This window comes from Castor canadensis, chromosome 19 (genome assembly GCF_047511655.1).
Source record: "Castor canadensis chromosome 19, mCasCan1.hap1v2, whole genome shotgun sequence".
Classification (NCBI taxonomy): Eukaryota; Metazoa; Chordata; class Mammalia; order Rodentia; family Castoridae; genus Castor; species Castor canadensis.
Genome location: NC_133404.1, coordinates 42800729 through 42815913, shown reverse-complemented (window position 1 = coordinate 42815913; position 15185 = coordinate 42800729). Strand labels below are relative to the sequence as shown.

At 47.4% G+C, this 15185-nt stretch overlaps 1 protein-coding gene and 1 long non-coding RNA gene across 12 annotated transcripts in view; one reads left to right on the top strand and one right to left on the bottom strand.

The window, feature by feature from the left end:
- The window catches only part of Pde8a (phosphodiesterase 8A), a 102740-nt gene that overhangs the window by 41557 nt on the left and 45998 nt on the right, over window positions 1-15185 (bottom strand). For 4 of the 7 annotated variants that reach the window (XM_074062156.1, XM_074062152.1, XM_074062153.1 and 1 more), the window contains 2 exons: window positions 1713-1769; window positions 25-215 (listed from right to left, as the gene is read on the bottom strand). In XM_074062156.1, coding sequence (XP_073918257.1) covers window positions 25-215; window positions 1713-1769 — 248 coding nt within the window. Of the gene's footprint in view, window positions 1-11; window positions 216-1712; window positions 1770-2287; window positions 2307-2429; window positions 2969-15185 lie in introns of those variants that run through there. The other 3 variants (XM_074062154.1, XM_074062155.1, XM_020183529.2) reach the window with 3 other exon arrangements.
- Window positions 8557-12966, top strand: LOC141419292 (uncharacterized). 5 transcript variants are annotated; one of them, XR_012444082.1, is made up of 3 exons: window positions 8570-9059; window positions 9464-10782; window positions 12061-12966. It is a non-coding gene; the product is annotated as an uncharacterized lncRNA (long non-coding RNA). The 5 variants fall into 5 exon arrangements; XR_012444084.1 differs by having other exon boundaries at window positions 8571-9059; window positions 12157-12966; XR_012444083.1 differs by having other exon boundaries at window positions 8557-9059; window positions 10638-12966.

Here is a 15185-nt window from a genome sequence, read left to right as displayed (position 1 = left end):
TGCCCGCTCACCTGCCTGGCTCACCTGCACAGTGCCTCCGCGTCCAGCCGCCGGGGGTTTCTGTGGTCAATGATGATGATGTCATGGTGTTTGTCCAGGAAGCAGGACAGCACAGTCTGTGCCTCCTTGACGACTGTGCACTTGAACCCGGCTTTCTCACATGCCCTCCAGAACCCATTACACTGGTTGTCTTCTTTGGTAAACACTAAAAGTACCTGAGTCAAACAAGCACACACACTTTAAAAGATGCGCTTAGAAATGTCATTTTTAGATAAGCCACAGAAAACTCCCAAGTGTTTAAAACAAAGACACAGATGTGAACCCAGCATCTGTCAGTGCAAATCCTTCTCTTCCACATGACTCAGAGTGCTGCCTCCTTTCTATTTTCCTTCTGCTCTTCGCCTGCAGGTGCAGGAGTCTGGACTGTACACTTACTCCATTTGCTTAAAAGCCCACTGGCACAGCCCAGCTCCACAGAGCATTTCATGTCAAACCTGGGTGAAAGCTCACAAGTATTTAACGTAGAAAGTTAGCTGGGTATGCCCACCATGGTACATTAATATTGCAGCGAGCCTACTGAACATAAGTCCTATGTAACACAGTTACATGTTTCACTCAGGATTTTATGTAATTCTTCCAACTTAAAAAATCACTTTGAATAAAGAGGGAAGGTTTGAAGTAGATCAGGGTTTTTTTTAGTTTTTGTTTTGTGGATCTGGGAGTTAAACCCAGGGTTTTGTAAATTCTAGGTGAGCACTCTATTTGTGGGTTTTTTTGAGACAGCATATTACTATGTAGTTCAGGTTGACCTCAAACTCCAGATCTTCCTGCCACTGCCTCTGGAGTGCTGGGATTACAGGCATGTACCACCATGCTTAGCTAAAATGTCACATTTCAAAGGCTGTCAGTTAAGTGACACAGGAACAGCGTCAGATGCAAGAGACAGCATCTATGTCAATGGCTGGCTGGCCTGGTGCCTGGTCTGGATCAGGCGAGGCCTGGCTCTGCTGCCTTTTTCCTATCCAGCCAGGCTCCTCAGCCAAAGTTCAGGCATTCTGCTCTGAGTCACAGCCAGACTCAGCATGAGCAAGAGCAGCTGGATGGGGATAGAGCAGCCTGTGGAACACCAACTAGAAGTGGCAGTGCCTCCTCCTCGAGGCTGACCTCCTAAGTGCAAGGAGCCACGACCACGGCCTGCCTGCAGCCTCCCACGCGTGTCCAGGTGCAAGCCCATGTTTCCACTGCTGCTGTCTCTCCCGTGCTTCGGACTAGACAAATCCTTGCCGTTTTCTACAACTGACTCAGCGACACGGACAAGTGGCTTTTCCTTTTTATTGTGGAAACCTGCAAACCTACAGAACACCTATGGGCATGAGACACTCTTCCTGTGGGGACAATGAGTGTGAGACACTCTTCCTTGAGGCTCCTCAGTTCCATCTGCTGGCCTTTGCTTTGCTTTCTCCCTACACATGCACGTGCACACACAATTCTATGCTTTTGCTTCTTTACTGCAACCGTGTGGGATGCAGACAGGTGTTTAGCCCTAAAGGAAAAGGAGCATCTCTTATGTAGCTATAAGCCCCGTTACTGTCAAGTTCAGGAACTTCAACGCAGATTCAACAACACTGCCTAAGACAAGGAGAGTTCATGTGCCTAAGTTTCACCCGCCCCTTGCAAGAACAGCAGATGTGAGCGTCACGGTGCGCCAGTACCTGAAGCTGATCCTGGTGAAATCTCATGGGGCCAAACTGCACATCCGGTACCGCAACCTGCAAGAAAGAGATTTGCTGAGAGCGAGAGAGAGAGAGAGAGAGAGGGAGAGAGAAGGGGGAGTCTTGCTTCTACTTCTCTCTCTAGTCAGCACCACAGATGCAAGTAGAATATCCACTCTAGAAAAAAGTTCCACAAAGTAAAAGAGAAATCCTTAATCTCCTTAGAACCCAGAGAAGTGGAGCAGGAGAGCAGGGCCAGCATAGCTGATGCCAGCTGTGTGCCACAGTAAGAGAATCACCCCACCTTCCTCAGCCTCAGTTCATTTGTCACAGGTCAAGTGAACTTACGATGTACAGGCTCCAAACTGCTCCCCTCCAAGCCTATTCCCATCTGTCTCCTGATGGACAAGGGACTCTTACACCCAAAATGGCTCATGAAAAACACGATCCAGCAGCCAGAACCATACCATGGGGTGTCAGTCAAAGACACCCCTGGGAAATATTGATCGTTCTTTATAAAGCAGCTTAGCAGCACTGATCAGTAAGCATTTATCCACAGAGAAGTTGACACTCACACACAACGTCACCCCAACCTCCAGGGAGCAGCAGTAACCCTACCACCGTCACAGGGCTTAGCTCAGTCTACCCACTGTGCTAAGGGCTAATGAAGACGGTGCTCTCACTAAATCCTCGTAGCAGTGGGGGAAGCTGAGGTACCAAGGATGTTATGTAAAGCCACACAGCTGGGAAGTGGCATCGCTGGGATCCCAGGCCCAGTTTGTTCAGCTCCACATTCTGTGCTGCCAACCATGGCCACTGGAAGGTTTGATGTCTGTCCTCCACACACAGGAGCCCAAAGGAGGGAGGAGGGGCCACACCCCACGAGGTAAACTCTCAGTCAGACTGGACCCCTTCCTGAGGCTTTGCATGTGTTGTAGAGTCCTCCACCCTTGCCCTCCGCGTGATGGTGTGGTTAGATCCAGAAGACTTCCCATCAGATATTCCTGGATGGCTCTCCTCAAGAAATCAGCTGCAGGAAACACAATGTCCAGCCAACTGTCCTAAGGACAACTTTGATTTGTGTAAACACAAATGTAAACAGGTCTGCCTGGTGACGAGGGAAGCCCGCATAGTCCAACTATGGGCCACTGGCTGAGTTTCTGACGTGCCTTGTAGTGATTTGTCTCTCAGAAGGCACGGGACAGTGAGGGTCACTGTTACTTCTGGCCTGAGGCTGAGGAGGATTCTTGGGACACGTGGAGGGATAAGGAAAACAGACAGCACAGTACTGAGAAGGAGAGTTGGATGCAAAGTCAGGATTTCTGAAGGAATATGATCTGAGAGGCCCAGGTCAGCCTCAAAAGACAGATCTTCGGGAAGACAGCAGAGTGAGAAACCCAGGAGTCTCTTCACCTACACAACACGCAGGGCAGAAGGTGTCTGCTGTAAGGATTTTGGGAACTCCTAAGTCTTGCAACTTCTAGAGGAAGAAGTAGACAGCAAAACTGTAGTTAATTTTAGTCAATTCCAGCTCTCAGCACAGAGCAGCCCCAGCTCAAGCCCCATCACAGCAGCTGAGCACGTGCTCCTGGAGCACACTGTGTCATAGATGCCTGTTCTCCTTATCCTTTGTGAACAAAGGATGGGTTTCACAGATGCTCCTTTCAAGAAGGGTGTCTTTCCCTAAGACAAAATGCTTTTATCTTTAAAGGCTTCTGTGATCAAAGGTGTCACTTTACCAAACATCTTCTTCCCAGGATCAGTGTCTGTGAGGTATTCATGCTTACTGCCCAGAGCACAGTAGTCACTTGGGTAAGTGACAAGGTTGGAGGGAAAGGACTACTTTTCTTACTGTCTGTTGCAGCTCAGGGAGGGAGTATGCAGCTTAAAGCAAAGAAAGTAGTGCTGTGGGATTTTAATAGTGCTTAGCTCTGACTTCCTGGCTCCCGCTTCCCATGCCTCATTTTCCTAATCCATCTTCCTCATTTCAACGTAATGAAAATCAGAAAATGCCATATACCACAGTAACAGAAGGAAGTTTTCCAGTATGATAATCTCAATTGATACAGAAAAAGCATGTGACCAAACTCTAAATGAATATGCCTTCATGACAAAGACACTCAGCAAACTAGTAATAGAAGGGAATTACCTCAACATAATCAAAGTCACACATGAAAGCCCAGAACAAACCTGGGGCCCAGTAGTGAAAGACTGAAAGCTTTTTCCTCTAAGATCAAGAACAAGAAACCTGTTTCACCACTTTTGCTCAGCATAGTACTTGACAGTCTAGCCACAGCAACTGGGCAAGAAAAATAAATGAGGCATCCAAAATGAGAAAGGAGGAGTAAATTATCTTTGTCCAAAGGTAATATAATCTTACATGCAGAAAACTCTAAGGAGTCCACAAACTGTTACAACTAATAACTGATTCCAGCAAGACAGGATACAAACCAACAACACAAAAGTAAACACATGCTAACACATGAACAAGATGAATAGGAAATCCCTTAAAAACTCCATTTAACAGGACCACAAAGAATACGATGCCTGACACAAGTAGACAGAAATACACCCCATGTTTATGGAACAGAGACTTGACATTGTTCAGATGCCAATACTACCCAAAGCAGTCTGCACACTCAGTGAATCCTTATTTTGAAAACTTCCAATGATGTTTCTTTTGCAGAAAGAGAAAAATCTATCCCAGAATTCACATGGAAATTCAAGTGTCTCAGTTATTTTTGTGTTGCTGTGATGAAATACCTGACATAAACAACTTAAAGGAGAGAAAAGTTTATTTTGGTTCACAGTTTCAGAAAGTTCAGTCCATAGCTGGTGAGCCCCATTCTCTTGGGCAGAACCTCAGAGCATGGCGACTGGAATGTGTGATGGAGGAGAGTCATTCACTTCATGGTGGATGGGAAGGGAGGGGGAAAAGAGAGAGGAGGGCAGGGATTCACCCCCAGTGACCTACTTTCTTCAGCTAGGTCCCACCTCTTAAAGTTTCCAGAACCTCCCAAAATAGCAGCACCAGCTTGGGACCAAGTTCCCAACACATGAGCCTTTGGGAAAAGGGAAACTTTATATCCAAACCATAAAATCAAAGGATCCAAAATAGCTAAACCAATCTTGAAAAAGAATAAAACTGGAAGACTCTCACTTCTTGATTACAAAACTCACTGCAAAGCTACAATAACCTGAAAATGTGACAACGGTATAGACATACAGACCAACAGAACTGAATGGAGAACCCAAAATTAATTCTTGAATATGTGGTCAAATTCTTAACAAGGTGCCAGGACCATTCAACAGGGAAAAGAATACTCTTTTTAACAAACAGTGCTGGGAAAACTGGGTATTCACCTCCAAAGAATGAACCTGGATGCTTACCTAACACCATAGTCAAAAATTAACTTAAAATGGTGTAAGACCTGAAAGATAAAAACTTTTCCAAGAACACTTGGGGCAAAGGGTTCTCAATGTGGATTTGGCAGTCATGTTTTAGCTGACAGTAACGACAAGGAAGCAAAAGAAAACGAAAGACTAATGAAACGTCATCAAAACTCAAATTTTTAGGCATCAAAAGACAGCATCAACAGAGTGAAAAGGCAACCCACAGAATGGGAGACAATTTTTCCAAATCATATATCCAATAAGGGATTAATATGCAGATCATTTAGAGAATTCCTACAACTCAACAGACAACCTTGTTCATAAACAGAGGAGAAACAGACATTTCTCCAAAGAAGATGTATGAATGGCCAGTACGCACATGAAGAGACAGTCAATGTTACCAGTCATTAAAGAAATGCAAATCAAAGCCACAATGTGACACCACCTTGCCTTCATTGGGATGGCTACTATTAAAACAAAAACCAAAAATAAGTGTTGACGATGATGTGGTAAGCATGGGCCCTTGCACACTGTTGACAGAAATACAAAATGGTGCAGCCACTGTGGAAAATGGTATGGTGATTCTGTTAATGGCGCTGGTGCAGTCTGATCAGACTTCCAAATTCTTTGTCCCATGGGGAAGAATCCATGGCAGGACACGTGGGTGTAAATGGAGTTAGGGAAGAGAAATACAAAAGGGAGCTTGGTGGGCCCAGGTGGGATCTGGAGGCCTTTCTTCCCCAGGAGCTTTCAAAATTTAGGCTAATCCATGGGAAGTGGGAACCAGGTGATTCCCATCCATAATCACTGAGGGGGAGGGGCATGGCGGTCCCTGGCCAGGTGAGGGTGGTGCCTAAGCCACGGGATGGTCAATCTGAAATGCAGTATTTTTGTGAGTCCCAAACTTTCCCTAACTCTAGCCTGCCTCAATTCCACAAAAAAAAAAAAAAAAAAAAAGAAAAAAAAAGAAAAGAAAATTTTTAAGTAGAATTACTATATGAAGCAGCAGTTCCACTCCTGGGAACATGCCCAAAACAACTGAAAGCAGCAACTGAGGCAGGTGCTTGTGCCCCTGTCTGTAGCAGAATCAGTCACAGTTGCTGAAACGCAGAGGGGGCCCAAGTGTCCAGCAACCAAGGAATGGACATGAGAAATGAGGTCCACCTGCAACGCCATGCTATTCAGCCCTTCAGAGGAAGAAAGTCTGACAAAGCTGCAACACAGGTGGACCTTGAAGCTACACAGGCCGTCACAAGAAGACAAACTCTGTGTGCGTACACTTCTACAAGGTACTTAAGGGCAGTAAAAATCAGAAACACAGTAGAAAGGGGTGGCCTGGGGCTGGGGGAGAGGGGAACTGGGAAGTCAGCGCTTATGGGGATGGAGACTTCATCTTACAAGATGGAGGGACTTTTGGAGGTGGAGGAAGAGATGATCGCACGATATGAATTTTACTTAATGGCACTGACCTAGACACCTAAGATGGTTAACGTAGCAAATTGTCATGTGTGTCGTGCCACATTTTAAAAAGTCAGGGACAGGAGGAACAAGGGAGGGAGGAAGAGAAGGAGGTATGTATTATCTTCTGAGCTGGGCTGGAGGGACCCCCTCTGCCGGGGCACTTGGCCCAGCACAGCCAATGTAAACCATAGCCTTTCTTGTGAGCACCACTTTCATGTTTCTTTTTCCTTTAACTAAGCTAAGCTGCTGGGGCCAGGCAACCTGACTCCCTAACTGAGAGCTGTTACACCCTCCCTGCTGCCCTGACTGCGCTGAGCCTGGGACGGCAGCACTGCTGCTCTGAACACTCCACCACCGCTGAGGAAGCTGCTAGGTAACCACAGCTCCTCTAGCTCCTCAAGGGCCCGGACTTTTTGCCCTCACAAGCCACAGTGAAACGCCAGGTGACCCTCCAGCCATTCCCAGTCAGGCGACAGGGGAACAATTCCCTGCTGGCCCAGCAGAAGGCCTGTGATTGGTGTAGACACAGCCCTTTGTTTGCATAAGGGATTGCCATGATTGGTGCCCACACCCTGTCACAATCCCCTGCTGGCTACACAATCAATCTGGTCACTCTGTGAGTCACCCTCCCACACTGTCCATTGGTGCTGCAATAGTAGACCTAATAAGACTTGTCTTGCCTTTTTTTTGTAGTACTGTGGTTTGAACTCAGAGCCTCATGCTTACTTGGCGAAAGCTCTACCACCTGAGTCATACACCCAATCCTTTTTGCTTTATTTTTCTGATATGGTCTTACCTTTGCCTGCCCGGGCTGGCCTCAGGCCTTAATCTTCCTAACTCTACCTCCCACATGGCTGGGATTACAGATGTGAAGCACTACACCCACCTTGTTCTCTGAACTGGCCTCGAACTACAGTTGTCCTATCTCTGCCTCCCAAGAAGCTTGCATTACAGGTGTGAGCCAATGTTCCTGGCCTCTTGCCTACTTTTGATCTTCAGCATTAGTAGAGCGAGTTGAGCTGATAACAGGAAGACAGGAGAAAAGGTAGCAGGGGTTCCAGCAGAAGAGGCAGGGCTGCTGGTGGCGGTAGTGATGGTGCATCAGTGGGGCAGCAGCAGAGCCGGTCGTGGGAACAGTGGCAGCAGCAGAAGCGACTAGGACCAGCAGAAGAGTCTCAGAGAGCTGCAACACCAGCTGCTGCCATCAAGCACTAGGGATCCCACATCTGAGGCCCGAACTGCACTTGTCACTATAGCACTAAGGCCCCAGCACCCAAGGCTACCTCGAGAACTGTCACACTAGAAGGTGTCAGCTCCTCCTGCCTGCTGCTGTCACTCACTGCTGCCAGAGGCCTGGGGTCACTAGCACTGGGAAAGCTACTCCTCGTGTGCCCTCGGGTTCCTGTCTGGAGAGAGCAAAAGGTCCCCGCCAGCTACAGTGCAGTAAGGAGGGAAGTTGAGGCACCAATAGACCAAGGTGAATGAATGATGTGTTTCTGTGCTGCTCTGATGAACAGAGTTTAAAGCAACCTCAGAACCAAAGAACAAAGGAGACAGACCTGCGCCTCAGGGAGCGTGCTGGAATGGCTCAGGGAGAAGGAAGAGAAGGGAAGGACTTGTGTTGACTTGCTGCAGTGCAGGCAGGGCACAACTTCCATCGACAAGAGGCTGCTGTGACCCCCGAGCTAGAGCAACGGCAGAGGGCCGGGGCTCTGGCCTAGGAGCTGTGCTCTTCAGCCTCTGACAGCGGGCACCAGTGCATTTTGCTATGAAAGATCAAGTAAATAAAACGAGACTTTGAGTGGAAAGAAAGGGTATTTCTGAGTATTATAGAAACGTATGGGGTTAAGGAGAATGGTTCAGTGGTTAGAACATTTGCCCAGCACGCACGAGGTCCTGGGTTCCAGCCCCAGTACTGTTATGTCTTTGGCATTCTTGGGGCAGGCCGAAGGACCTGAGGCTAACACCTTAAAACCAGACCCCGATTTATGACAGCTGGTTTCTCCCTGCCTGATTGTTTCTCGGCTTGCAAAATCTCAGGAACTTCCAGTTACTCAACTAGCCAGGCACGTCGACCTGTTCCATCTGGTGATCACAGATAATCAGAGACCAGAGACTCTCTCCCTCCCCTATGGCTTGGCCCCTCCTATAAAGCCCACTACCCATTTCCAGCCAAGCCGCCTCACTCTGAACCCAAAAGAGTGATGTCCCTGCAGTCTGGACCAATAAACCTTTCCTTTCCACACATGGCGTGGTCTTTATTCGGCAGTACCTTACATCTGGTGCCAAAACCCAGGAGAGGTTAGCAGGACGCTCCGGCCCGGGGCTGGTCCCTTGGCCTTCCTGTCCTGCCCTCTCCTGAACCCAGACTGCTGAACTGACCCCATGTGCCTCCCGACTGTGGATTTCGGACCTTACTGCCTTGCTGGCTTTCCCATCCATCATTAGCCTTTCTCTTCCACTGCTCTCCACCTGACCTATTCCTCAGGCGTGGTAAGTGTCACCCCCCCTTCGGGGCTGCCTGCTCTGCCTGGTCCGGAAGTCATAATGCTATGCCAGGTATGCCTCTCTCCACCCGCTGGGGTGCCCACCACTTAGCATGGGGACACCTGGCTAACCAGCTGGGACATTTTCTGTTGGCCGGCAACCCAGGCCGGGGACACCACCCTTGGGAACCTATCTGGGTGACAGTCCACTCTCTCTCTCTCTTGCTCTCCCTCCCTAGGGTGAGAGCTTAACAGCCCCTCCAGCTTACTTTGACCAAACAGCAACCGGTCGATTCTGCTCTCCTTGCCTGAGTCACGTAAGGGAAGCTAGATCTTGGCCTGAAGAGACACTCACCAAAGCACCTGCCTCTCTCTCTCTCTCTCTCTCTCTCTCTCCTTTCTACATTATAGGGACTTCCCATTCTACATTAGACACGTTCACTGAGATGCTTTCTCCGCACGCTCCCCCTTGGTCTCCAAGACGATATATAACCTAAGCGACTGATTTATTACTGCAACGCTGTTTGGCCTCAATACAAGCTAGATGATCATTCACAATGGCCTGAAAACGGTACTTCTGATCCTGACAATTTCTGCCATCACAATGGCAAGCAATCCGAAATTCCATTAGTCCAAGCTTTCCTTTCTCTCTGCTCTCAACCCTCCCTGCTCCAATCTTGCAACACTGTTCAAATCCTCCTTGCCACCGACAAACCCCCCTCTCAAAGTCTGTCACTCCCTCCCACTGAACTCTCGTACTTGTGATCTCATGGGCTCTGTCTGCCCACCTCCCTACTCCTCCCACTGGTCCTCTACATCAATCTCTTCTCCCACCTCATCCTCCCATGACTCAGACCCCCTTCTTCCATCTCTGCTGGCTCTCCCAAACATCCGCCACCCTATTCCCCTTCTACAGTGGTCACAACTGACCCTGAGCCATTGGCTCCTCAGGGACCAACACTGCCAGCCTTGTCCTCAGCCCCTGCTACACCTCACCCTTCTCCTCCCCACCTGCATCCCATACCCGCTTCCATACCTCCGCCCAAGCACACTCAGCCCACCTGTACCACTCCGGGAGGAGGCAGGAGCTGACGGCATTATCAGAGTTCATGTGCCCTTTTCCATGACTGACTTCTCTCAAATTGAAAAGACTTGGCTCCTTCTCTAACGACTCAGCCTCCTAAATTAAAGAATTTAAATACCTAACCCAATTCTTCTCTACTCTCATTTTATTTCCCAATCTTTCCCCGATATTCGAAGAAAACTTAAAACAGGCAGAGGGTGGCCCTCGAACCCCCTAGGGAGATCTTGTGAAAATGGCATTTAAGGTATTTATGAGGTTTGAGACCAATAAAAGGCCCAGCTCTTGACGGCTGCCCTGAGACTACCTCCTCCAACTTCGAGACAGGCTGGACAATGCACACCTCCAGGGGCCTGCTTCAAGTGCAACCAGACAGGACACTGGGCAAAACACTGCCCTTCACCTCTCCCACCAGCAGGACCCTGTCCACGATGTGGGCAGAGTGGACACCGGAGGACGACTGCCCCGCAAGGTAGGTCAGTCTCCCATTCCCACTCTCAACAGAGTAAAGTCCTCATGGACCTCGCGGCAGAAGACTGATGCGGCCCTGGGACCTCAGCCCCCTTCAAGATCACCTTGGAGGAGCCCAGGGTAACCATCCAAGTAGCAGGTAGTCCTCAATCACCAGTGGTGCTACCAGACTTCTCAGGTAAGCTTTATCCTGCACAGATCTCCATGGTGGGGGTGGATGGTCTCATCCACCAGACAAAAAAAAAGAAAAGACAGTTTTATTTAAATTTAAAATTCTTATACAAGTTACAAAGTAAACAACTGGAAAGGATATAGATAGGTATTGAATGTATTTTTGAGAAGTTGAAGGAAAAAGGAATGGTTTTTTGGATGAGAAAGGATCTGGTAAAGAAGGGTTTGTCCTAAAGATTGTTTCAAGTAGGAGAGATAAGGACAATCCATCAAAGGGTTTAGTATGTTGTATGAAGGTCTGAGTAAGTTTTAAAAGTATATAATACAAGCTTCAGTGTGTGATAAAGTTAAAGTTGACTATAATCTAAGAGTTGCCTAAAAGATTTTTAAGGTCATGCCAAACTAAAATCTAATTCTCTATATCCATAAAATAATAAGGCTATCTTAATATTATTCTGCTCTGAGTAACATCTACAAAAAAAAACTGTTATAGGGAAAGATTTTATCAAAGAAATTACTTTTGTTTTCTGTTGATCTTGTCAAGTTGTAAGTACTGCTAAATCAGAATTCATTTATATATTCGCTCATGCAAAGGTCTCTAAAGTGACCACCTTATAACTGTGTTCTGTGTTTATACTTTATCTAAATATGGTACAAACATTTACAAAGTTAAAAGTGTCAGTTTATGTAAAATGATGAGCTAAATCTCTCTTTTATCCAAAAGTGTTACATTTAACCTGCATTCTGACAGCCAGCCTCTATTTGCCTTTAAAGGTCCCACAAATGCTTCACAGCAACTGACCTAGACAGTTTTGCCACAAAGAGTTTAAAGACAGCCCTCATCTTTGTGGATAGGCCCTAACCAGCGAGTTATTAGATTGGCACTGCCCAGAGGCCACCCTTCTTCAATGTAGAGCCACAAAGCCCCTCATCTGCAGGGCAACGGAGTCCTTTTTAAAACTTTCTGGCGTCCAGGGGATACAGAGTCTCTAAGAAGAAGGCTTAATTATGCCTCCCACAGGTCACCTACCTAGGCATGATCTTAAAGGGACAGACTCAATCCTCCATTTCCCACTCCCCCATACCATAAAAACCACTTAGAGCTTTCTTGGGAGTTACAGGATTTTGCAGAATCTGGATCCCTAAATATGCACCCTTTAGCAGACACCTTTTTGTGCTCCTCCTAATATTCCCATTTGCGTCTTAAATAATGTATGGCCACCCATTTCTCTTAGAAAACTCTGCTCCTCTGGCTGACTACCTACCTTATCTTAACCTCCTCCAGGAACTTCTCAGACAGCAGGCAGACCAGATCCTGCCTCACCCCTCAGAGGGCCCTGTAACAATTTCTGTTAAACCAGGGGATCTTGTTCTCCTCAAGGATCTTTGACCCTCTCCATTGGGACCTCAGTGGACCAGCCCTCATCTGGTCATCCTCACAATGCCCACCACTGTCAAGCTCAACAGGACGCCTCCCCCCCCCCAGTGGCAGCACCTTTCAAGGATAAAACGTTGCCCACCAACTTCAGACTCTTCCATAACAACAAAGGATGAGTACTTTTGTGTACTGCTGGACCCCACGCGGCTACGCCTCTCCCGCAAACTCTCTCCCCTCTCTCCCTCTTCCTCTCCTACATAAGTTCTCAGTTCTCATCTGGCTCTCAATTTTCTGCCATAGGTGAACTTACTAACAACTGGTCTTGTCTGCAAATGAAGCCTGGGAAAAACCATCAGCCTCCGCTCCTGGGGACCCTACAAATTTCCAAATTCCAGCCAAACCACCCCCCTTTAATGATGCCCCCACTCAGCACAAAGCAGCTAGATTGATCAGCACCCATAATACCAACAAAAGGCTGGAATGTTAGGTCCCTGGCATTCTTGGGGTGTGCTGAAGGTCCTGAGGCTAGCACCAAAACCAGACCCCCTGATTTATGACCGCTTGTTTCTTCCTGCCTGATTGTTTCTCAGCTTGCAAAACAACTCAGGATCTTCCAGTTACTCAACTAGCCAGGCATATCAACCTGTTCCATCTGGTGATCACAGATAATCTGAGACCAGAGACTGTCTCCCTCCCCCATGGCTTGGCCCCTCCTATAAAGCCCACTACCCATTTTCAGTCAAGCCACCTCACTCTGAACTTGAAAAGAGTGATGGCCCTGCAGTCTGGACCAATAAACCTTTCCTTTCCACACATGGCATGGTCTTTATTCAGCAGTACCTTACAAATACCACCACCATCACCACTGCCACAAGAAAAAAAACAAAACAAAACTGGGCTCTGGTGGCTCGTGTTACCACTGGGTTTGTTTTAAGAAATAAAAGCAGCTGTAGGTTCATTCTAAAAAGATTTAGACTATGACTTTTGCGCCCTGTATAACTGTAGCAGTACCATTTGTAAATGTCATGTGCCGGCAAGGTCGTTTGCCACCCATCACTTTATTTAACCAGATTGCACTCTGGCTCACATCCTGCCTATGGGAGCTCTGCAGAGCAGAGCACCCGCACAGCCAGACATCTCACCACCGCCCCCAGTATAACCAGCACCAGGAAGCGTGATGCCACTGCCTAGTGAGCAGACATCAGTGGTGGCCCTGGAAGAGCAAATGACTTCCCCAGTGCTCTGGACAAGGGGATGAGAGTGAGAGCATGGAATGCCTGCATCCATCCATCCATCCATCCTTTGTGTGTGAAAGCCACAGTTAACCTGAACTTGCTTTAAGTCACAGTCCTCTTAACTTATTTTAACATTCATATTTAGAAGGAAATGGCCATTTACAAATCAACCGTAATAACAAAGCTTCAGTTTGATTTTCAGCTTCAAAAGCAGCTGACATTTTTAGATAATATACAAACAACAGTATATTCAAGGTTGACATCAGTAATCACAGGTAGTTGAGTTTAGTCTTGGATTTTTAAATATTTATGAATTTATTAAGATTTGTTGTTTTTATCTTTTTTTATTGTTTTATTATTCATATGTGCATACAGGCTTGGGTCATTTCTCCCCCCTTCCCCCACCCCCTCTCTTACCACCAACCCCCTCAATACCCGGCAGAAACTATTTTGCCCTTATCTCTAATTTTGTTGAAGAGAGAGTATAAGCAATAATAGGAAGGAACAAGGGTTTTTGCCGGTTGAGATAAGGATAGCTATACAGGGAGTTGACTCACATTAATTTCCTGTGCATGTGTGTTAACTTTTAGGTTAATTCTTTTTGATCTCACCTTTTCTCTAGTCCTGGTCCCCTTCTCCTATTGGCCTCAGTTGTTTTTAAGGTATCTGCTTTAGTTTCTCTGTGATTTGTTGTTTTTAAAAGATTATAGAATCAGGATATCTGATAACAGGGATATCTATTTGCATTTTAATATTTTAAAGGTTTTTTTGGGGAAACATGACTGACAGAAATATGAAACAAATTATCATGGGAAGCTTTGAGGGAGCACGTGTCAGATTTCTTTTGATGGTCATTTAGAGTGACAAAAGAGGGCAAACCCACCATGCGTCCTGCTGGAGAATGGAGCAGGAGACATGCGGAATCAATCCAGCCTGTTTTAAATCCCCCGCCTTCCTGTCTCTTGCATGTTCCCCTGGGAGAGGTGCAAAGTCACCTGGCCCTAACCTGCATCCAGCTGGAACAAGACCAGGAAACTGGCGAGGGTGTGTGTCCAGGTGACAGATCCTTACACGCAGGGGCCCTGGAGAGTCACAGAGACGTGACACACTGCACTCTGCGTAGCATCAGGGAGGGCTGTGACAGGACTGGCAGCTGTGCTGAATGAGAGGGCTGAGGAAGCTCTCTGACAGTGACAGGGAGGCGAGACCCGAATGACACCAGGCAGGGACACTGGGTGGGAGCAAGGCGGGCTACTCAGAACCAGAGGGGAAGAGGTCATGAGACACAAAACAGAGGTGGCTAAGCCAGGACAAGAAATTTGGGCTTTATTCTGAATTTCATGAAAAGCCTCAGGGTATCATACAACAAGGTTATCTGATATGACCTGATTCTTATTTTTGAAGAAAGACCCTTTGCCTGCTCGTGGAGATCAGGCTGGGGGAAAGAAGAGAGGCACATCCCAGTGAAAGGGGACAAGGATGTGCATGGGAGGCAGAGGGGTGAGGACATACTGATGAGTGGGACAGGATCCCATCTCCTGATTCCTGGACCAGAGTGCTGACATCTGACTGGATGTTACCTATCAGTGCTGTGTGGAGATTTGGGGTCCCAAGACACCCTAACAGAAGCTACTGTGGAGTTGGCCTGGCCCTTTCCACATCTACCCAGAAGATGGCGCCAGCCCTACCTACTCCCCCAGGTCCTTCTCCACGCCTGCAGTCCACGCTGCTGTCCTAGTCCCTGTTCCTCCCTCCCCTGATGCTTTTTTTCAGTCAACAAAGCAGCAAGTGTTTACT